This window comes from Mustelus asterias, chromosome 12 (genome assembly GCF_964213995.1).
Source record: "Mustelus asterias chromosome 12, sMusAst1.hap1.1, whole genome shotgun sequence".
In the NCBI taxonomy this organism is placed as follows: Eukaryota; Metazoa; Chordata; class Chondrichthyes; order Carcharhiniformes; family Triakidae; genus Mustelus; species Mustelus asterias.
The window spans coordinates 18,279,463-18,302,706 of NC_135812.1; the positions used below are offsets into that span (position 1 = coordinate 18,279,463).

At 45.3% G+C, this 23,244-nt stretch overlaps 1 protein-coding gene across 2 annotated transcripts in view; it reads left to right on the forward strand.

Annotated features, from left to right (window-relative positions):
* ankrd13b (ankyrin repeat domain 13B) overlaps positions 1-23,244 on the forward strand; it is a 397,630-nt gene that overhangs the window by 264,419 nt on the left and 109,967 nt on the right. For both annotated transcript variants that reach the window (XM_078224856.1, XM_078224857.1), the window contains exon 2: positions 14,995-15,130. In XM_078224856.1, the coding sequence (XP_078080982.1) occupies positions 14,995-15,130 (136 nt within the window). The remainder of the gene's footprint in view (positions 1-14,994; positions 15,131-23,244) is intronic.

Here is a 23,244-nt window from a genome sequence, read left to right on the forward strand (position 1 = left end):
AGCACTGCTGCCTCACAGCACCAGGGATCCAGGTTCGATTCCAGCCTTGGGTGACTGTCTGTGTGGGGCTTGTACATTCTCCCCATGTCTGCGTGGGTTTCCTCTGGATGCTCCAGTTTCCTCCCACAATCCAAAGATGTGGTGGATTGGCCATGCTAAATTGCCCCTTAGTGTCAGGGAAGAGTAACAGGGTAAATACGTGGGGTTATGGGGATGGGGCCTGGGCGGGATTGTTGTCAGTGCAGACCCGATGGGCCAATTGGCCTCTTTCTGCTATAGGTATTCTATGATCCCATGATTCTATGAATAATGTGCCCTTAGCCATCCTTTGATGCTAGTTTGAGCAGCTAGCCAGGATCATTGCTTTGCCTCTCATCAATGATGTGACTGAGGTGAGCAACTGAATGGTGTTGGTGAGGATCAGTGCTGTGGTGCATCGTCTGACAGTAATTGAAACAGAGCCATCTGCAGGCAACAGCTGGATGCGGGAAGTCTGAATTAGGCTGAGATCAGTGTTTCCCAATTGACAAAAAAAATGACTTAATTTAAATCTTTAAAAAATCAATTCCAAAGCTCTTTATTGCCTTGGCCGACATATTTCTCATTCAGAGGACATTGCTGGAGTACCAAGCACGATCAGCATAGTTACTTGAAAAGAATGCGTTCGGCAGATTGAGCCCAATCATTCAATGTTCCAATAGAAGTTTGAAGAGATGGCAGATCATGGAGCTGGTGCTTGTACACATTAATACTCTAAAGATTTACAACTCCTCTTGCCAAATATTGCTCTCGGAACATTCCCAGCGTCTATCCGGAATCATTTTTCTCATGGCGTAAGTCGCAGTATTAATCCCCGCCAAATTAACGTGAGCAGATCAATTTTCAATGTTGTTTTGTGTTGCTGCGTTTTGTAACAACAAGTTCACTTGTTGTTTATTGGATTTGATCAGGCAGTGTGAAAGATGTGGGAGAAGGATTTCCCCTGGGTGTTTAGCAAACACATTGGGCCACATTTTGAGGTTGGAAATAGCGGTGAGGTTGAAAGCGCTCACCATTATTTATGTGTGTGTTGGAGCGTTTGGCTTTCACAAATGTGAAGTTAAAAACGGAAATCAGGAAGTGATTGCCTTATTGCATGTTCTTCCAAAAGCTGTACAATAATGGAATCTTGCCCAGAGTCTTGCCCAGAATTTTGGCGAGACTCAACAGAGTGGAATTCTCCATTGGCCTCGGGCGGGATTTTACGAGCCTCGCCAGAGCGTTCAAATACATGGAACGGCGCAATACTGCAGTACTTACCTCAGAGATAAGTACCAGTATTTTACAACCTTGCTCAGGCGAGGCTTGTAAAATCCCACCTGAGGCCTACGGAGAATTCCGTTCTCACCCGCCCTGATTTGCGGGCGTGCCTGCAAAATTCCGGCCAAGAGCTAAACATTCCCAGAAAAAGTTAGGGCTTCTCTATTTCAGCGGAAGCAGCCTTTTAATGTTCTGCTATGTCTTACCTACTGCCAGCAACCTCTCTGGCACTGAAAATTATCATTTACAGATGTGGAGTCACATTCCTTCAGATTTTAATTATTGACAGGGTTATTTTTAAATAAAGAAAAAGTATTTTTTTTAAAAACTTCCTGTAGGTTTACCTCTCTCCCTTAATATAATCTGCCTTGCCCTCTCCTCTGTGTTGAATTTTGCCAGCCCTGTAGATGGGTTAGGGGATGAGTGGACCCTGTGAATGATGGCGGAAGACAATTTGAGGGGAGCCCACATCTTCCCACCAATGTTGGATCTTCTCAATGGTGAGAATGTCAGCAGTGGGCTGCCCAGCGATTACAGGAGGGCAGCCAGTTAAACCAATTAATTCGCCAATGAACGGCATCTTTCCAGCCCTGCCAAGATTTTACCAGCGTCGGTATGGGCACTCGCTCAGTATGGAAATAAACCGCGATGGCCTCTCGGCAGGTTCTTGGGGGAATCCTTAATGGCTGCTCCTTGCCCCAACGAGTGGGCCACAGTGACAATGGCTGCTCCATGCCCCTCCGCTGCTGGCCCCGCTGGGGATTTTATCCCTCTGATCGCTGGGGCACAGTCAAAAAATAAAACTTGAAAGAAAAAGGATGCCATTCGATTGGGGCAGCAGCAGTGAGATGAGGGCTACTGTCTTCAACTGGATCTAATGGTGGCACCTTAATTGACTGCCACGAATAAGATGCTGCCTTGGGTCCTGTTGTCCATCCATGAGGGCCCGAGACCGGCTTTTAGAGCTGGCTGTGGGACAACCTGGGATTTGGTAAGATGCTGGTTTCTGTTTCGCTTTTGGTACATGATTTTACATCAGTTCACCATTCTAACTGACTCTCCCTGGATCAGACTGTGCTGCTCGTTAATGACTCCTCAGTCTGATGGTTAAGGAAATGCACAGTTGTTCAGCTTTTCCATGCAGGTCCCTATAGAGGGCATCGTGCCAATTTGACTCTAACTTAGAGTAAACATCCTTGCCATATCCCACAGAATGTCTGTTGTAAGTGTAATGGTTGGAGAGTGCCATTCATTCACAACCCCCGCCCCACCCACAGTGGCACAGTGGTTAGCACTGCTGCCTCACAGCGCCAGGGACCTGGGTTCGATTCCTGGCTTGGGTCACTGTTTGTGTAGAGTTTGCACGTTCTCCCTGTGTCTGCGTGGGTTTCCTCCGGGTGCTCCGGTTCCCTCCCACTGTCCGAAAGACGTGCTGGTTAGGTGCATTGGTCATACTAAATTCTCCTTCAGTGAACCCGAACAGGCGCCGGAGTGTGGCAACTAGGGATTTTCACAGTAACTTCATTGCAGTGTTAATGTAAGCCTACTCGTGACACTAATAAATAAACTTAAACTTTAAACCTATCCCCAGAGCACAATTCAACCATTGTACATCGATGAGGGTGTCTTTCTTTTATTTTTACTATTACAAGTTTCTAACTGTATTTTTTTGAATGAATTTAATTGTTTGTCAAAATCTACTCACAATGCAACAAGGAATTCCCCCTCCTAGTCTCTCATTTGTAAAGTATTATAGTCTCGTTTATCGAACAAAAGTCTAGTCCCATGCCCAATTCTGTTTGGGGAAGATATAGCTATTGTTCTTTTTAAAACTTATTTCCTCCCTTTCCTTGTTCAGATCTTCCCAGCCAGTTGTCCAACTACAGGGAGGCATGAATAGATGGTGACATCCCTGTAAGGTTTTGACAAATGTGATTTTTGAGACAATCCCACTAGGTGCACAAGCTGGTTCCAGCTCACTCTCCACTTTGATCTCCCACAATGGGATGCGCCAGACCTTTGCTTGCCTCCTGTTGCATGGACCTAAGCAGGTTGAATGCTGAGAGATGTGAACCAACTATGTGGACTTTGATGAATAACCCCTGGTTTTCCCTTACTAATTTGCAAGATATATATTATCTCTGGATGTCAATATCCTGGCTGAGACCTTAGATCTATGCTGAGGGAAATGATGGAGAGAATCTTTGTGACCCAACAACTTTCCATTTCAGCTTTTAAGATGAACCATCGTAATTTACTTGAACATCAGTACTGTTCCCTTGGGTATCCATGTCTGTGCAAGCTGTATAGATTCATTATCCCAGCAGTTCATTGGGAACAGATATAGTTTCATCAAACAGTATTACTTCACATCACGATCCTATTCTTCCATCTGCGATAATAAAATATTTCGGCTCCTCAATCTCCATCTTGAGGTCACGTATGGTTGCTGACTGATCTACGATTTTCCTCTCATAGATGACGAGCTGCTATTGATATTCATGCAGTTTATATTCAGTTCATTTCAACAATTTAGGAACAGGCTTCAAATTAGTCAACTTTTTCTGTCTCTAGGCATGCTTTCCTTATTCACATCAGCATCCAGTAACTTGTTCTCCTTCTCTGCCTTTGCCAGTCTCACGTTGCACACTACTCATGAGTGGATTAAGTCTATATGGGTGTTGCTTAATTGGAACAGCATTTCCTACATCTACATAATGCACAATTACTTCAGTACTTTCCAGTTTGTTCCCACGTATAATTCTATGTGATCATTTTCCTCCAGAAGGTAACTCAGTAATTTATCCCAATTTCTGATAACATCCTCATTGTCCAATCTAATTTGAGAAATGTCAAATTCAGAATCATCTGGATTTGTTTGTTCATTCTCAGTTGTGAGAAATAACACATCCTCCTTCGGCTTTCATTCCCTATCAAAATACCACTTGAGCATATTAATATGACACACTCTGTGAACTTTCTTTCTATCTGGCGTTCTTATCAAATAACTCACCTCACTCAATTTCCTTTCAATTTGATGAGGCCTGCTAAATCATGCTTTTAATAGTTCACCTACCACTGGTAATAGTGTTGATATTTTCTCCCCACTAACAAAACTACAAATTTTTGATCTCTTATCCGCTTCCTTTTTCAACGCATGTTGTGCCCTTTCAAATGTTGTCCAGCCAACTCACCAGCCCTAGTTAATCTTTCCCTAAACTTTGACACATAGTCCAACAATGTAGTTTCAGAACATTGACTCACCAATTTCCCCTTGATCAACTTAAGTGGTCCTCAGATAGACTGAATTTAGTTGATTCATTAGGTGCATCCCTAATTGCAAAAAATATAAATGAAATTCCTTTATCCCAATCCTCTGGATAATCCTGACTATACGCCCTCAACATGGCCCTGATGCTATTGTTCTAACACTCCCTGCATTTCTGGGTGATACGCAGTTGATTTAAATTGCTTTACTCCGAAGCTATCCATAACTTCCCTGAATAACTTCGACATAAAATTGGATCCCTGATTGGATTGAATTTCTGTGGGCAGTCCATATCGGGTAAAATAATTTAAGTAATTCCTCTGCAATCCTTTACGTAATATTACGTAATGGAATGGCCTCCAGAAATCTAGTGGACACATCCATTAAGGTCAACAAAAATTGATTCCCACTTTTCTTTTTAGGGAGAGGTACCATGGCATTGATTAGGAGCCTCATAATAAGTTCCTCAAATGCTGGAATGAATACTAAGGGTGTTGATTGATTACCGCTTGAGGTTTTCCAGCGACCTGACATGCGTAACATGTACAGCAAAATTCAGCTACATCTTTATGCAGTCCAGGCCAATAAAAGGGTTTTTGTATTTTCATTTGAACCAAGAACAAAGAACAATACAGCACAGGAACAGGCCCTTCGGCCCTCCAAGACCACGCCGCTCCCTGGTCCAAACTAGACCATTCTTTTGTATCCCTCCATTCCCACTCTGTTCATGTGGCTCTCTAGATAAGTCTTAAACGTTCCCAGTGTGTCTGCCTCCACCACCTGGCCTGGCAGCACATTCCAGGCACCCACCATCCTCTGTATAAAATACGTCCTTCTGATATCTGTGTTAAACCTCCCCCCCTCACCTTGAACCTATGACCCCTCGTGAACGTCACCACCGACCTGGGGAAAAGCTTCCCACCGTTCACCCTATCTATGCCTCTCATAACTTTATACACCTCTATTAGGTCACCCCTCATCCTCCGTCTTTCCAGTGAGAACAACCCCAGTTTACCCAATCTCTCCTCATAACTAAGCCCTTCCATACCAGGCAACATCCTGGTAAACCTCCCCTGCACTCTCTCTAAAGCCTCCACTTCCTTCTGGTAGTGTGGTGACCAGAACTGGGCGCAGTATTCCAAATGTGGCCGAACCAACGTTCTAAACAACTGCAACATCAGACCCAACTTTTATACTCTATGCCCTGTCCTATAAAGACAAGCATGCCATATGCCTTATTCACTACCTTCTCCACCTGTGACGTCACCTTCAAGGATCTGTGGACTTGCACACCCAGGTCCCTCTGTGTATCTACACCCTTTATTGTTCTGTCATTTATCGTATAGCTCCCCCCTACATTAGTTCTACCAAAATGCATCACTTCGCATTTATCTGGATTGAACTCCATCTGCCATTTCTTTGCCCAAATTTCCAGCCTATCTATATCTTTCTGTAGCCTCTGACAATGTTCCTCACTATCTGCAAGTCCAGCCATTTTCGTGTCGTCCGCAAACTTACTGATCACCCCAGTTACACCTTCTTCCAGATCGTTTATATAAATCACAAACAGCAGAGGTCCCAATACAGAGCCCTGCGGAACACCACTAGTCACAGGCATCCAGCCGGAAAAAGATCCTTCCACTACCACCCTCTGTCTTCTGTGACCAAGCCAGTTCTCCACCCATCTAGCCACCTCCCCCTTTATCCCATGAGGTCCAACCTTTTACACCAACCTACTATGAGGAACTTTGTCAAACGCTTTACTAAAGTCCATATAGACAACATCCACGGCCCTTCCCTCGTCAACCATTCTAGTCACTTCTTCAAAAAACTCCACCAGGTTAGTGAGGCATGACCTCCCTCTCACAAAACCATGCTGACTATCGTGAATGAGTTTATTCCTTTCTAAATGCGCATACATCCTATCTCTAAGAATCGTCTCCAACAACTTCCCTACCACGGACGTCAAGCTCACCGGCCTATAATTTCCCGGGTTATCCTTCCTACCCTTCTTAAATAACGGGACCACATTAGCTATCCTCCAATCCTCTGGGACCTCACCTGTGTCCAGCCTTTGTGAGGCCAGACCTAGAGTATTGTATGCAGTTTTGGTCTCCTTTTCTGAGGAAGGATGTTCTTGCTCTCGAGGGAGTGCAGCAAAGGTTTACCAGGCTGATTCCGGGGATGGCAGGACTGATGTAAGAGGAGAGATTGATTTGGTTAGGATTGTTTTCGCTGGAGGGATCTCATGGAGACTTATAAAATTCTAACAGGACTAGACAGGGTAGATGCAGGGAGGATGTTCCCAATGTTGGGTATGACCAGAACCAGGGGTCACAGTCTGAGGATTCAGGCTCGATCATTTAGGATGGAGATGAGGAGACATTTAGAACATAGAACATAGAACAGTACAGCACAGAACAGGCCCTTCGGCCCACGATGTTGTGCCGAGCTTTATCTGAAACCAAGATCAAGCTATCCCACTCCCTATCATCCTGGTGTGCTCCATGTGCCTATCCAATAACCGCTTAAATGTTCCTAAAGTGTCTGACTCCACTATCACTGCAGGCAGTCCATTCCACACCCCAACCACTCTCTGCGTAAAGAACCTACCTCTGATATCCTTCCTGTATCTCCCACCACGAAGCCTATAGTTGCCCCCTTGTAATAGCTCCATCCACCCGAGGAAATAGTCTTCTTCACCTAAAGAGTGGTGAGCCTGTGGAATTTATTATCACAGGAAGTAGTTGATGCCAAAACATTGAATGTATTCAAGAGGCGGCTGGATATAGCACTTGGGGCGAATGGGATCAAAGGTTATGGGGAGAAAGCAGGATTAGGCTATTGAGTTGGATGATCAGCCATGATCGTAATGAATGGTGGAGCAGGCTCGAAGGTCAAATGGCCTCCTCCTGCTCCTATCTTTTATGTTTCTATCATCTCTCAATTGCAGCATCGGCCGAGATTACTTGCTCAATAGGGATTGAATCTTGAATCTTTTGATTCAGAGATGAGCGTGCTATCACTGAGTCATATCTTCCTGTTTTAATCAAAGTGTATTTTTAATTCAGTAACGAACTGTATTAAACTGAGTCACTGCTAAGCAGTAATCCCACAATGGTGTGCCGTTGCGGATGACACCAAGATTGGAGGAGTAGTGGATGAGGTGGAGGGCTGTTGTAGGCTGCAAAGAGACATTGATAGGATGCAGAGCTGGGCCGAAAAATGGCAGATGGAGTTTAACCCTGATAGGTGCGAGGTGATTCATTTTGGTAGGACAAATTTGAATGCAGGTTACAGGGTCAAAGGTAGGGTTCTGAGGAATGTGGAGGAACAGAGAGATCTTGGGGTTCATATCCACAGATCTCTGAAGGTTGCCACTCAAGTGGATAGAGCCGTGAAGAAGGCCTATAGTGTGTTAGCGTTTATTAACAGGGGTTTGAGTTTAAGAGCTGTGGGGTTATGCTGCAACTGTACAGGACCTTGGTGAGACCACATTTGGAATATTGTGTGCAGTTCTGGTCACCTCACTATAAGAAGGATGTGGAAGCACTGGAAAGAGTGCAAAGGAGATTTACCAGGATGCTGCCTGGTTTGGAGGGTAGGTCTTATGAGGAAAGGTTGAGGGAGCTAGGGCTTTTCTCTTTAGAGCGGAGGAGGTTGAGAGGCGACTTAGTAGAGGTTTATAAGATGATGAGGGGGATTGACAGAGTGGACGTTCAGAGACTATTTCCTCGGGTGGATGTAGCTGTTACTAGGGGGCATAACTATAAGGTTCGAGGTGGAAGATATAGGAGGGATGTCCGAGGTAGGTTCTTTACTCAGAGAGTGGTTGGGGTGTGGAATGGACTGCCTGCTGTGATAGTGGAGTCGGACACTTTAGAACATAGAACATTACAGCGCAGTACAGGCCCTTCAGCCCTCGATGTTGCGCCGACCAGTGTAACCAATCTAAAGCCCCTCTAATCTACACTATTCCAATATCATCCATATGTTCATCCAATAACCATTTGAATGCTCTTAATGTTGACGAGTCCACTACTGCTGCAGGCAGGGCATTCCACGCCCTTACTACTCTCTGAATAAAGAACCTACCTCTAACATCTGTCCTATATCTCTCACCCCTCACTTTAAAGCTATGTCCCCTCATGTTAGCCATCACCATCCGAGGAAAAAGGCTCTCACTATCCACCCTATCTAATCCTCTGATCATCTTGCATGCCTCTATTAAGTCACCTCTTAACCTTCTTCTCTCTAACGAAAACAACCTCAAGTCCCTCAGCCTTCCCTCATACGATCTTCCCACCATACCAGGTAACATCCTGGTAAATCTCCTCTGCACCCTTTCCAATGCTTCCACATCTTTCCTATAATGTGGCGACCAGAACTGTACGCAATATTCCAAGTGTGCCCGCACCAGAGTTTTAGGAACTTTCAAGCAGTTATTGGATAGGCACATGGAGCACACTAGAATGATAGGGAGTGGGATAGCTTGAAATTGGTTTCGGAAAAGGTTCGGCACAACATCGTGGGCCGAAGGGCCTGTACTGTACTGTGCTGTACTGTTCTATGTTCTATGAACTCCCACTTTTTCAGAGTTGGAAACACGTAGCTCCATTATGTCAAGTATTTTTGTTCTTTTTAATGTTAACATCCTGTTACTGTACAAAGAACGAAAGAAGTGTACAGCCCAGGAACAGGCCCTTTGGCCCTCCAAGCCTGCACCAATCATGTTTACCAAACATGTTTCCCACAGTCCAAAGATGTGCGGGTTAGGTTGATTGGCCATGCTAAAAAATTGCCCTTAGTGTCCTGGGATGCGTAGGTTAGAGGGATTAGTGGGTAAATATCTAGGGATATGGGGGTAGGGCCTGGGTGGGATTGTGGTCGGTGCAGACTCGATGGGCCGAATGGCCTCTTTCTGTGCTGTGGGGTTTCTAAGATTTCTAAGATTTCTATCTAAACAAACTGCTTATATCCCTCTGTTCCCCGCAGGTTCATATGTCTATCCAGATAAGTCTTAAATGTGGCTAATGTAACTGCCTCAACCACCTCACTTGGCAGTGCATTCCAGGCCCCCACAACCCTCTGTGTAAAAAACTTCCCCCGCACATCTCCACTGTACACCGTGCTCAATGCACAGTATTATCCTGCTCCAGCATAAGGCTCAGTGTGCTTTCCCATAAGCATTTGTGATACAATCAACAATCATTCAATTGAAATATAGCCTCGTAAATCACTGTCAATGGCGTATTACCCTCTCCTCAAATGATTATTGTAGGAGTATTTTCCTCGGGCAGCTTAAAGAATCTGTAGATCAAGAGGCACACAGTTGCTTCAGGACATACATAGGAGTGGAAACAACAGTGTAAATGTCAGTCATCATTATACAAGGTACAGATAAAAGCGGGAGGGTGATAATTAAACATACGTTTTGTGAATGTTCTTTCTATGACGACAGTTCACTGGCCAGATTCAGGCGAGTCTGAATTATTTGGAAGATTTTAACCTACGCGCCTGGCACAAATTAGGCAGGCAAGACTGTTAAAACAAGCCACGACAATTAATCTCCAGCCACCCCATAGCCGCGTTAAACCTAAATAGGAGTTGGAACCAGTGCTAATATTATCCACAAGACCTGTGAACGTTTGTGCACATCACTTTCTCTGGTACAAATGAAGGTGCTGAGAAGTTATCAACACTTGACGGCATGTGGAAAATATCAAAACCTATCGATAAAAAAAGCTCATATTAGTATGTAACTCGCTGGCTGCACTCATTCCTTCTGTTGTTGATGCACTGTCAATTTCTTAAGAATTTCTTTTGGAGTCCAGGTTAAGTGAATACCTCGGCGGTTGACCCAACATCCATCACCCTGGTACCTCATGGTCTGCCTCCAGGAAAGGCAATATACCCTGAGAACACATCTATTCTCCTGCCAGTTTTCACCTGGTTATCAATTTTTGGAACAGCGGCCGTGTTTTAACACAAAGCTAAAAGCAAATTACTGCGACTGCTGGAATCTGAAACAAAACCAGAAAATTCTGGAAAATCTCAGCAGGTCTGACAGCATCTGTGGAGAGAGAATAGAGCCAACGTTTCGAGTCTGGATGACTCTTCATCAGAGCTCTGTTTTGCAGAAGGGTCATTTAGACCCGAAATGTTAACAATAATGTCACCAGGGGTCAGCTATGAAGGAACAGTGATTTATTGCACAAGATAAAGTAAAGCAAAAACCACAAGCCTGTGGTGAACACCAACAGGTCCCAACTGATTGAGGTGTTCACGATTATGAGGGGCATGGACAGGGTGGATAGGGAACAGCTGTTCCCCTTAGTTGAAGGGTCCGTTACGAGGGGACACATGTTAAAAGTGAAGGGTGGGAGGTTTAGGGGGGATTTGAGGAAAACCTTTTTTACCCAGAGGGTGGTGACGGTCTGGAATGCGCTGCCTGGGAGGGTGGTAGAGGCGGGATGTCTCACATCCTTTAAAAAGTACCTGGATGAGTACTTGGCACACCACAACATTCAAGGCAACGGGCCAAGTGCTGGCAAGTGGGATTAGGTAGTCAGGTCAGGGCCTTTCATGATTCGGTGCAGACTCGATGGGCCAAAGGGCCTCTTCTGCACTGTAGTATTCTGTGATTCTGTGCGGGACAATAGAATAATGGACCCACTCAGGGGCTTACTTTGTACAGGGCTCGGTATATGAGCTCCATCGGGTAAGGTAATTACTAATCACCAGGGAACATGTATTCTATGAGTCCTACAGGGAGGTCAATCAGTGATTCCCCATGCAAGTCCTTGGGGTTATCACATTAACTCGATTTCTCTCTCCACAGATGCTGCCAGATCTGCTGAGATTTTGCAGCATTTCCTGTTTTTATGTCAGCTTCCCTGCATCTGCAGTATTTTGCCTTTATTATCCACAGTGCTCCCTGTTGGTTTCAGGAAGGACAGGCAATTATGTAAACGGCCTTGTGTCGCTTGTGACATGATAATGAGAATTCCTCTGGAATTCTCCCTCCACGTATGGAAGGTGCAACCGTTAAAGAAACTGAGGGTCGGAATTCTCTGATGTTGCACGCCCCACCATCGCTGCCAGCGAGAATGGAGAATTTGGCACTCAGCCAAAGATTCATTCACTGTGGCGGAACTGGAGAATCCCAGTCGCAGGCCAGGTGAGAGAATTCCAGCCTGGTAGCTTGAAAATTATAAAATGCAAAGAGCTGCCAAGTTGTTGAGCGGTGACCCATTTTATTTCAGTGAATTGATAAACGGCCAAGATGAGACTATTTATCCAGTTCCAACAGAACAAATGCCAAATCCATTCTTGCTCAGTGCAAGATGCATGGCACTTCAAAACAGAATGAAAAGTTGGCCTTCCCTGCCTTCCTTATGGGCTTTCTGCAGTATTTGCAGAGACATGGCGAGAGGGCAAAGGTTATTACATTTCTGATATCAAGCAGTTTGATCCATTAAAGTTTATTTATTAGTGTTACAAGGCTTACATTAACACTGCAATGAAGTTACTGTGAAAATCCCCTCGCCACCACACTCCAGCACCTGTTCCAGTACACTGAGGGAGAATTTAGCACGGCCAATCCACCTAACCAGCACATCTTTCGGACCGTGGGAGGAAACCGGAACACCCGGAGGAAACCCACGCAGACACGGGGGAGAACGTGCAGACTCCGCACAGACATCGACCCAAGCCGGGAATTGAACCCGGGTCACTGGCCCTGCGAGGCAGCAGTGCTAGCCACTGTGCCACCATGCCGCCCCACATTACAGTACTTGGGTTATGCTAAATGATATCTATAGTAAAACCTTCATCAGCGTAGTTAATGAATACTGCACATATAGCTTCTCGCAATAAAACACCGGTATCTGACAGGCCAATTTTTCAAGGCAACATTCATTTCCTAAACACTAAAGACCAGCTAGTTATGTAACCATTTAACTAACCAATAATGCATGGGTAAAGATTGGAACCATAAAGCATGAGTTAACTGGTTTCCAGTCTATTATCGCACAGAATGATTAAATTATGTTCTGGCGCAGATGAATTTCAAAATTTTACCGTGGCTTTTATAATAGATATCATAGATTTGAAATCTACCCAGTTAGTGGATATTATATGCTAAAAATCCAGGCCCATTGCTGGAGCTTATTCCATAAGAACATAAGAAAGAGGAGCAGGAGTAGGCCATCTAGCCCCTCGAGCCTGCCCTGCCATTCAATAAGATCATGGCTGATCTGATAGTGGTTTAGTTCCACTTACCGCTCCCCATAACCCTTAATTCCCTTATCAATCAGAAATCTATCTACCTGTGACTTAAACATATTTAACGAGGTAGCCTCCACTGCTTCAATGGGCAGAGAATTCCAGAGATTCACTACCCTCTGAGAGAAGACGTTCCATGCCAATGTGCTTCTTTGCAATTATAGTTCTTACAATTTTTGGTGACCAAAATATTGCAGCTATAGTTTAAGTATTAGATTTATTCATTAGCATCACAAGTAGGCTTACATTAACACCTGCAATGAAGTTACTGTGAAAATCCCCCAGTCACCACACTCTGGCGCCTGTTCGGGTACACTGAGGGGAGAAATTAGCATGGCCAATGCACCTAACCAGCACGTCTTTCAGACTGTGGGAGGAAACCGGAGCACCCAAAGGAAATACATACAGACACGGGGAGGACGTGTAGACTCCGCACAGACAGTTACCCAAACCAGGAATCGAACCGGGTCCCTGGTGCTGTGAGGCAGCAGTGTTAACCACTCTGCCACCATGCCACCCCTATCTGCTATCCCAGCTTGTTGGAGTCACAAGGGGCAGGAGGAGTGATGCCAAGGAGAGTGTAACTGAGAGGATAAGCATTGTAAATCCAGCCATGCAGCATTCATTCCTGGAGGCCAAGAGTCTACTGTTTGTTTGATGTGTAAAAGTTAAAGTTAATTTATTAGTCACAAGTGAGGCTTACATTAACGTTGCAATCAAGTTACTGTGAAATTCCTCTAGTCACCACACTCCAGCACATGTTTGGGTCAATACACCTAACCAGCACGTCTTTCAGAATGTAGGAGGAAACTGGAGCACCCAGAGAAAACCCACGCAGACACGGGGAGAATGTAGACTCTGCACAGACAGTGACCCAAGCTAGGAACCGAACCCGGGTCCCTGGTGCTGTGAGGCAGCAGTGCTAACCACTGTGTCACCGTGCCACCCCTAGGATCAATGTGGTCCTAGATTGCAACACCCACTGTATTGGTAAAGACTAAAAGACCATTGCAGGCCCCAGGCCTCAAACAGGCAGACCGTCCTTTGAAAGTGCAAAGAAAGAGTCGAGCTCTTATTTGCGGCCCTCACTCGGAGACTGAATTATCCTGAGGCAGGCAGTGTTGCCATTGGCTGCATTCAGGAAAATTAGATCCGCATCAAATCTACCCAAACACTACTGCCCCATGTGTTCACCAGCACTATCCCCCCCTCCCCACCCCCCGCTCAGTGCTGTCACCTCCACATTTGATCAACGCAAGATCTTTCCATCCAATCATCCCCTCTGCCTCGCCATCCAAAAAAACTCTTTGGAAAATAATACAGGCTGGTTTGTGAGATTCTGCCCTTTTTTGGTGATCTGTGCCCCTTTTGGTCTGTGTCAGTTGATCTTGAACTATAATATGTGCAGAATCATAGAATCCATACAGTGTAGAAGAAGCCATTCAGCCCATCGAGTCTGCATTGACTCTCTGACAGCGTATTACCTCGGCCCTCTCCACCGTCCTATTTTGTTGCAAACTGCCTGCCTCTTAACCATTAACCCAATCGCCATCGCTAACTCCATTCCCGGTCACCTCTACCTTAACACCCGCTGGTCAGGCCTACCCCACCACCCACTCCCCCCCCCAATCTGGTTGTCCCTTCCCAGTTACTCCTGTTCTTCCATTGTCTGAGAATCACCACGGCAACGGCACCTTCAACCACACTTTACTTGCAGGCCGCCGCCGGCTGATCTTTCGGAGGGTCGGTTTATTTGCGCTTTTAGGTGAGTATCTAAAGTGACTCTTCTCATGGTGGAATAACCATTGCCTACTCTCACACGTGAAAAGTGGTCACTTGGTGAGGTGCTGGATGAACACCCAGTGCAGGTCAGGTCGGGGTAAGGGAAGGAATGAATTGGGAGCTGGAAAAAGGATCGAGTCCGGTCGAAAGTACGTCAGCTCAAATCTCACATCATGCGGACAAATCCCAGCTTAAAACTGGTTGCAGTTCAGATTTTAGCACAGATGTCAAAACAGTGAGTCCCATCGAAAGTGAGCCTGTCACTGGTGTGACCGATTTTACTTTCCCATGTTTATTTATAAATCAAAATAGCAAACAGGTGAAAAAAACAACTGCTAAGCATTTCCTTTGATTGGCAGGTTGAGATTGAACAACTTGACCCACGAGGGCGGACTTCATTGCACCTTGCTGTTACGCTTGGCTACCTGGAGTGCACGAGAGTTTTACTAAAGCATGGCGCTGATGTTAGTAAAGAAAATCATAATGGATGGACAGGTACTGTAATCTCTTACTCGCAATTGGGAGAGTTGAATTCTCTGTAAAAATACTGTTGAATTATCATGTTTTAATTTTAGGCTTTTGTCAAAATATTTCGCTCTGCGTAGCCTCACACCGGCCTCCATGATTGGACCCGAGATTTTCCTAATCTCCACTTTTGGAATTGTGTGATTCATACTTAACCTATTGTTGCATCTGTGGCCCTATAGACTAACTATAACGTCGAGCAATTATTAACCGGGAGGTGATGGCCTAGTGGCATTATCGCCAGAAACGAATCCAGAAACTCAGCTAATGTTCTGGAGGCCTGGATTTGAATCCTGCCACGGCAGATGGTGGAATTTGAATTCAATTTTTAAAAATCTGGAATTAAGAATCTACTGATGACCATGAAACCATTGTCGATTGTTCAGAAAAAACCCATCTGGTTCACCAATGTCCTTTAGTGAAGGAAATCTGCCATCCTTACCTGGTCTGGCTGACATCTGACTCCAGAACCACAGCAATGTGGTTGAGCTCAACTGTCCTCAGGCAATTACGAATGGGCAATAAATGTTGGCCAGCCAGCGACGCCCATGTCCCATGAATGAATGAATGAATATTCCACTTCCTTCAACAACAGAAGAGTATTGAGCCAGTGTTTGCACAATTTGTTATCATTGTGTTCTCTTTCAGATTATAGCAGTGTGATAATTTCGGACCATGGGCTGAATTTTATGGCCCCGTCACAGAGAGGGTGGGGCTGGAAAATGCGGCGAGCCATCCAAAAGTCCATTGACTTCGGCGGGAGCGGAAAATCCCGCTGACGGAAAATTTCACCCTGTATCTTTAAGTTTCAGGTCAATGAAAAGTGCTGTGGTCTGCCTGACAGGAAACCTGTGTGGTTTCATTTTAAAGGTCAATTGGAAGCCCAGATTGTTTTATTGAGAGGGAGATGCTGAATATTTACACTTGGGGGTCAATGGGAGCTGTTTCTATGTCCACAGTTAGAAGACCTATAGTTTCCTAAGACCCAGAAAGGGGTTGTCGATATCAAGTTGCTGGAACCTGCCCCTCTTGTTTCTAAGGGTGAAAGGCAGATGGGATCAGAGTTAACTGCATCCAGCCTTTCTATTTGGATACAAAACTAATACATTTCTTGCAGCCGTGAAGAAGGGGATAGAGGAAGCCATTTTGAGATTAGGTTACTGGCTTCCCTATAAACCCAGAAAAATCACAGACTGATAGTAGCTACATCATTTTGGTCTTTTCTGGCCTGTGGCCAACAGAGAGGAGGAGAGCTAGGAAAAGATAGAGACTGGAATTCACACCAGTGGGATTCGCTGGTCCCACCGTCAGTGCACCCCCGCCCATGAATTTCCTGGCGCTTGGGGTGTCTTGAAAGCCCATTGCCAGTAGCGAGACCGACGAATACCGCCACCAGCAAACAGCATGCCATCTTCCGCTGCCGAGAAACACACAGCTGGGAGGCCAGAGAATCCCACCCAGAATTCAGCCAGGCTTGTATCTTAAGCAGAGAAAATGCTGACTCTGTTTTTCAACATGCAAGACATGGCTGGGGGTTTACGCTCAGTTTAGCAACCAAGTTGGTGCAAAGCTAAAACAAGACTGGAGGCTTCGCCTAGCTGCAGCTAGAGGAAGAATCCCCAGGAAAACTTTCATTGTGGAAGGTAATCCTGGGAAAGGAAGTAAATCCTTGGGGGCTGAAAAGAAATGGTTGTAGGAAAATTGAATATCTACCTAAGAGGCCAGTAACATAACAAAACTGGGGGTTTTCAGTTTCACTAAAATTTGAAAGGGTCACATTCAGTTCGGTAATTTCAAGTATAAGTTGCCAACGAAGTAAAAATAATGTCCGGAATTCTCCAATCTCACCCGCAGCTGGGATTCTCCAGTCCCGCTGCTGTGAGTGGAGTTTTGGCTGAGCACCAAATTCTCCATTCTCACTGGCAGCGATGTCGGAGTGAACACGATCGGAGAATCCCAGCCAGTGTTTGGTGAATAATGTTCTTTTAGCATTTGCCTCAGTAAAATGTGAAACTTGATTGGGTGACCAGGGCAGCATTGTGGCACAGTGGTTAGCACTGCTGCCTCACAGCGCCGGGGACCCGCGTTCGATTCCCAACTTGGGTCACTGTCTGTGTGCACATTCTCCCTGTGTCTGTGTGGGTTTCCTCCGGGTGCTCCGGTTTCCTCCCACAGTCCAAAGATGTGTGGATTAAGTGGATTGGCCATGCTAAATTGCCCCTTAGTGTCAGGGGGACTAGCTAGAGTAAATGCATGGGGTTATGGGGATAGGACCTGGGTGGGGTTGTGGTCGGACTCAATGGGCTGAATGGCCTCCTTCTGCACTGTAGGGATTCTATGATTCTATAACCTTCTTCCAACTAATAACTGGAAGTTCATATTTCTCGATGAAATATATCGGTCTTCAGAGATATCCTAGCAAAGTCAAGACAACTAAAATGATAATGCACAATTCAGGAGGAAGCATGAGAAAATATAATCAAATAGTACAATGTACAGGCATTAAAGGCAGAAAAGGTGAGGAAAGTGGTTTGTTAGCATTTTTCAAGAAAACTCTGGAAAATAACACAGGCTGCTTTGTGAGATTCTGCCCTATTTTGGTGATCTGTGCCCCTTTTGGTCTGGGTCAGTTGATCTTGAACTATAATACGTGCAGAATCATAGAATCCATACAGTGTAGAAGAAACTATTCAGCCCATCGAGTCTGCATTGACTGATAATGTATTACCTCGGCCCTCTTCCCCCATCCTATCTCGGTCATCCCACACGTTTACCCTGGATAATCCCATCTAACCTACACATCTTAGGACACTCAAGGGGCAATTTAGCATGGCCAATCCACCTGACCTGCACATCTTTGGACTGTGGGAGGAAAGTGGAGCACCTGGAGGAAACCCACGCAGACACGGGGGGAACGTGCGAACCCGTACACAGACAGTGACCTGAGGCCGGAATCGAACCCGGGTCCCTGGAGCTGTGAGGCAGTAGTGCTAACAACTGTGCCACCGTGCCACCCCTGTGCCCACAGGCTTTGTACCCCAGTCTCAGCTTCCTGTTCCTATTCAGTTATTTCCCGTTCTAGGCATCTTCCTAGTCAAATTAGATGAGATTCACATTCAAGTAAGAAAAATGATCCTTTCAAGAATCCTAATAAATCCACACTGATAACTCAAAAGATTTTAATAGATCCAAACAGCAGAACAGGTTTGTGCTGAGTGGCACAACACCATCAAAACCATCCATCTCTAGGCAGAAATCTTTTGCTTAATATTCAAATCTCTAGACAAAACGAATAAACCATTCATCTATTTAACTGACAGGAAATCAGATATTATTGAAGCTCCCATCAAGTGGAACTATTTGGCAATTTAAGACACTAAACTCATCTGTTCAAGGAACAAAGGCTCTTGAATAATAAGCTCTGTTGGGCCATTGGTTAAAATGGCTGCAAGCAAATCCATATATTGGTGACGTTCCGGGCTGAATATTTCTTTTACCATGTGACCCTAAAATTGAAATTGGACACTGTGGCGACTACCATAATCCCGCCCCTAAAATTGGCCCACCAATACATTGCTGTTGGATGTTTCTAAGCCTTCCTGGAAATCTTTGTCATTTTGTCTTTATTTTCTCTTGGTCTTATGGTCACGTCATAATCCCTTACTGCCCATGGGAGATGGACACTTTGGCCGGAATTCTCTGACCATTCACACCCCGCCTTCGCTGCCAGGGAGAACGGTCAGGAGTGCGATGGAATACTCTCCCCTGGCTGGAATGAATGTAGCTTCAGCAACATTCTAGAAGCTTGACACATCCAGGACAAAGCAGCCCACTCGATTGGCATCCCTTCTACAAGCATTCACTCCCTCCATCACTGACGCACAGTCAGTTGGTACATGTCCTCAGACTTTTGTATCTTTTTCCAAATGGAAGAAGGTGGAAGAGAGAATGTCCGGGGTGTGTGGGGCCCTTGATTATGCTGGCTGCTTTGCCGTGGCAGTGGGAAGTGTAGACAATTTTAATGGGTTCAAGACTGGTTTGAGTGATGGACTGGGCTTTGTTCACAACCGTGTGACAGCCGTGTGTACCATTTACAAGCTGCCCTGCAGAGACTCACCAAGGTTCCTTAGACAGCAACTTCCAAACCCATGACCACTACCATCTAGAGGGACAAGAGCAGCAGATACATGGGAACACCACCACCTGCAGATTGCCCTCCAAGCCTCTATCCAAGACCACAAGAAACTACAAAGGGTTGTAGGAATGAAGTATGTGTGGGGGTCACAGCTTGAACCACTTGAAATAATTGTTGAGCTACCAGGAAGGAACAAGGGAGTTGGACTAATTAGGTAACTATTTAAAGAGTGTCCAATTCTAATTCTCTTCCCACACCTAGTGGCGCATTAAGGCAAACTTTCAACTGTTTCCAGAGCTAATAATTCCCAGAACAGCTCACCTAATCTGTAGCTTGAGGGGCACCACTTCACATCAAGCAGAGCCGACCAGGAGTCTGTCCCACTCTGACTGTCAGCCATTGGCGTGTTTGGAAGGATTTGCAGGTTGACACACTCAGCCAGTTTGACCGTGTTGTGAATGCACCTTCCTTGTCCATCAAGGTGGAACTCGAACCCGGAGCTTCTGGCTCAGTGGCAGGCTCGTTACCCACTGCACAATAAGACCTCCTATTTAAAGAGTGAGCATAGGTACAACGTGCGTTGTATCATTCCACAATTCTACATCCCCAAAAAAATGAACTCTAAAGGTTGCTCATAGTAGAGTTAAAGATCCGTCTTAATTTGTATTTACCAATGAAGTATAATGCAATCAGACAAAGACCATTTCACATCGCCTGAGGCTGCCAACACTCTTGGACACTCTTGACTTTCCTCATGTTGTGTCTCTTGGATGAACTTTGCAGCAACAAAAATTATTTGGAAATGCTGGAATTTCACCCATTTATCCAGTCGAGTTCACAGATTTTTCACACATCAGTCTGCATCTTGTACCTAAATCAAGCGCAAACAGACACATATTTGAAAGGATCCTAGGTGCAATCTGTTAAATCTTATCCCTCTAATACATGGTAAGACTGGTGCAGCCAAATTCAAGCCTCAGACACAGTTGGCATGGGGGGTTGTGAAATTGCAATGTGGAGATGTCACAGAATTTACCCCATGGAGATCATAAAATCATGGAATCCTTAAAGTGCAGAAGAGGCCATTCAGCCCTTCGTGTCTGCACCGACACTCTGACAGAGTATCTTACCCAGGTCCTCTCCTCCGCCCTATCCCCATAACCCCACTGATTTCCCATGGCTAATCCATCTAATCTACACATCCTGGGACACTAAGGGACAATTTAGCATGGCCAATCCACCTAACCTGCACATCTTTGGACTGTGGGAGGAAACCGGAGCACCTAGAGGAAAGCCACGCAGACATGGGGAGAATGTGCAAACTCCACACAGACAGGGGCCTAAGGCTGGAATTGAACCCAGTTCCTTGGAGCTGTGTGGCAGCAGTGCTAAACACTGTGCCACCGTGCCGCCCAGACTGCAGGAAAGGTGTAAAGGAAGAAGCCATTTAGCCAACCTTAAGTCATCCCTCCAGATAAAACTGAGTCCCCATCATGGTATTAACTCCACCTCTACCCTGAAGTCCATGGCCACCCTGAAGTAGCATGGCCAATGCACCTAACCGTACATCCAAAGTTTTGCGGATTTGGTGCATTGGCCATGCTAAATTGCCCCTTAGTGTCCCGGGATGCATAGGTTAGAGGAATTAGTGGGGTAAATATGTGGGATTATGGGGATAGGGCTTGGGTGGGATTGTTGTCGGTGCAGATTCGATGGGCTGAATGGCCTTCTTTTGCACTGTAGGGTTTCTATGGTTCAATGGTCTCTATGTCTGAAGATGAGCACCCTGATCCTGGACCTACACTTGGCTTTTGACAGTTCCAACCCTTGATCTGCTGTTATGGCAACTCCCTGAATTTGTTGAAGCGTGCTTTACCGTCTTACTTGCCTCTACCCAGAATTCTTTAGTCATTTCCTTTTGAGGTACTCGTTTTTACCAAGTTCTCATTGAGGTCACTTCCTTTGCTAGCTGCCCTACTTCATAAACATTGTTATAAATCCAAAACAGCTCAGTGCAATAATATTACTGTAGCCAAAACAGGAACAGAATTTCATTCACAGTTCAATGTGTTCGGTAATTTAATGTAAATTGAGAATTTAGTTTTGTCAAATAAATTGCACCATTTTGAGCACCTGTAGGAACATAATGAGGTTTATTCGGCAGTGTAAATTTTGTAAATTACAGTCCAAGTAATTGGTTCGTTAGAAAGAATTAGCTGTGAATTTCTAACAAGCAAAGCAAAGTTTTTGAGAGTACTGGAGATTATCATAGAATCTCTGCAGTACAGAAGGAGGCTATTCAGCCCACCGAGTCTGTACCAACCACATCCCACCCAGGTCCTATTCCCGTAACCCCACCCTGCTGATACTAGGGTCAATTTAGCATGGCCAATCAACCTAACCTGCACATCTTTGGAGTGCGTGAGGAAACCGGAGCACCCGGAGGAAACCCGCGCAGACACGGGGAGAACGTGCAAACTCCACACAGACAGTGACCCAAGGCCAGAATTGAACCCGGGCCCCTGGCGCTGTGAGGCAGCAGTGCTAACCACTGTGCCACCGTGCCGCCCATTTTGTTATGATAGCATTCTGTTACCAGATGATTTATAATATTTTTAAGTTCTCTTTTACCAATGGTTAATCATTGAAACATAGAAAATAGGAGCAGGAGTAGGCCATTCGGCCCTTCAAGCCTACTCTGCCATCCGACATGATCACCGCTGATCTCATATTCCAGTACTTTCCCATACCCCTTGACACCTTTAGAGTCTAGAAATCTGTCCATTCACTGATTTGACCTCCACGGCCTTCCATGGTAGAGCATTCCTCAGGTTCATCACCATCAGAGTGAAGAAATGTCTCCTCCTCTCAGTCTTAAACAGACTACCCCAAATCCTGAGATATTGACCCTTATTCTTGACCCTCCAGCCAGGGGAAACAATCGTCCCTGTATCCAACCTGTCCAGCCCAGTCATAATTTTATACATTTCATTATATCCCCTCTCATTCTTCTAAATTCCAGTGAATACAGGCCCAATCAACCCCATCTCTCTTCATACGACAACCCTGCTATCCCAGGAATCAGTCTGGCGAATCTTTGCTCCATTCCCTCTCTGGCAAGTATATCCTTCCTTAGATAAGGAGACCAAAACTGCACACAATATTCCAGACGTAGTCTCACCAAGGCCCAGTACAGCTGCAGCAAGACATCCTTGCTGCTGTACTCAAGTCTTCTTGCAATGAAAGGCCAACTTACCATTTGCCTTCCTAACTGCTGCTGTACCTGCTGGCTGAGTGTGGTCTTGAGTGAAAGGTTCTGATTCCAAATTAAAGCAGCTTAATTAAGTCATCATTAAATCTTCTGCATCATGAAATCATTCTGCTGCGTACTGTAACAAAAACATTTTTTACATGAGTAAATAAGATAAAGTCCATCCGGCAAACCAGCCTCTCATCCATTGACTCTGTCTACACTTCCCGCTGCCTCGGCAAAGCAGCCAGCATAATTAAGGACCCCACGCACCCCGGACATTCTCTCTTCCACCTTCTTCCGTCGGGAAAATGGCACAAAAGTCTGAGGTCACGTACCAACCGACTCAAGAACAGCTTCTTCCCTGTTGCCATCAGACTTTTGAATGGACCTACCTCGCACTAAGTTGATCTTTCTCTACACCCTCACTATGACTGTAACACTACATTCCTTTCCTTCCCTATGAACGGTATGCTTTGTCTGTATAGCGCGCAAGAAACAATATTTTTCACTGTATACTAATACATGTGACAATAATAAATCAATTCAAATCATAATCAAATCAAATTAAAACCCATACCTACTCGTTCCACAGTGAGCGAGAGAGAGTGAATGAGAGAGAGTGGGAGAGAGAGAGAGAGAGAGCTGTCAATAATGACCACCTTCGGGACTCCTTTCATTTTAACACAAAATCATTTC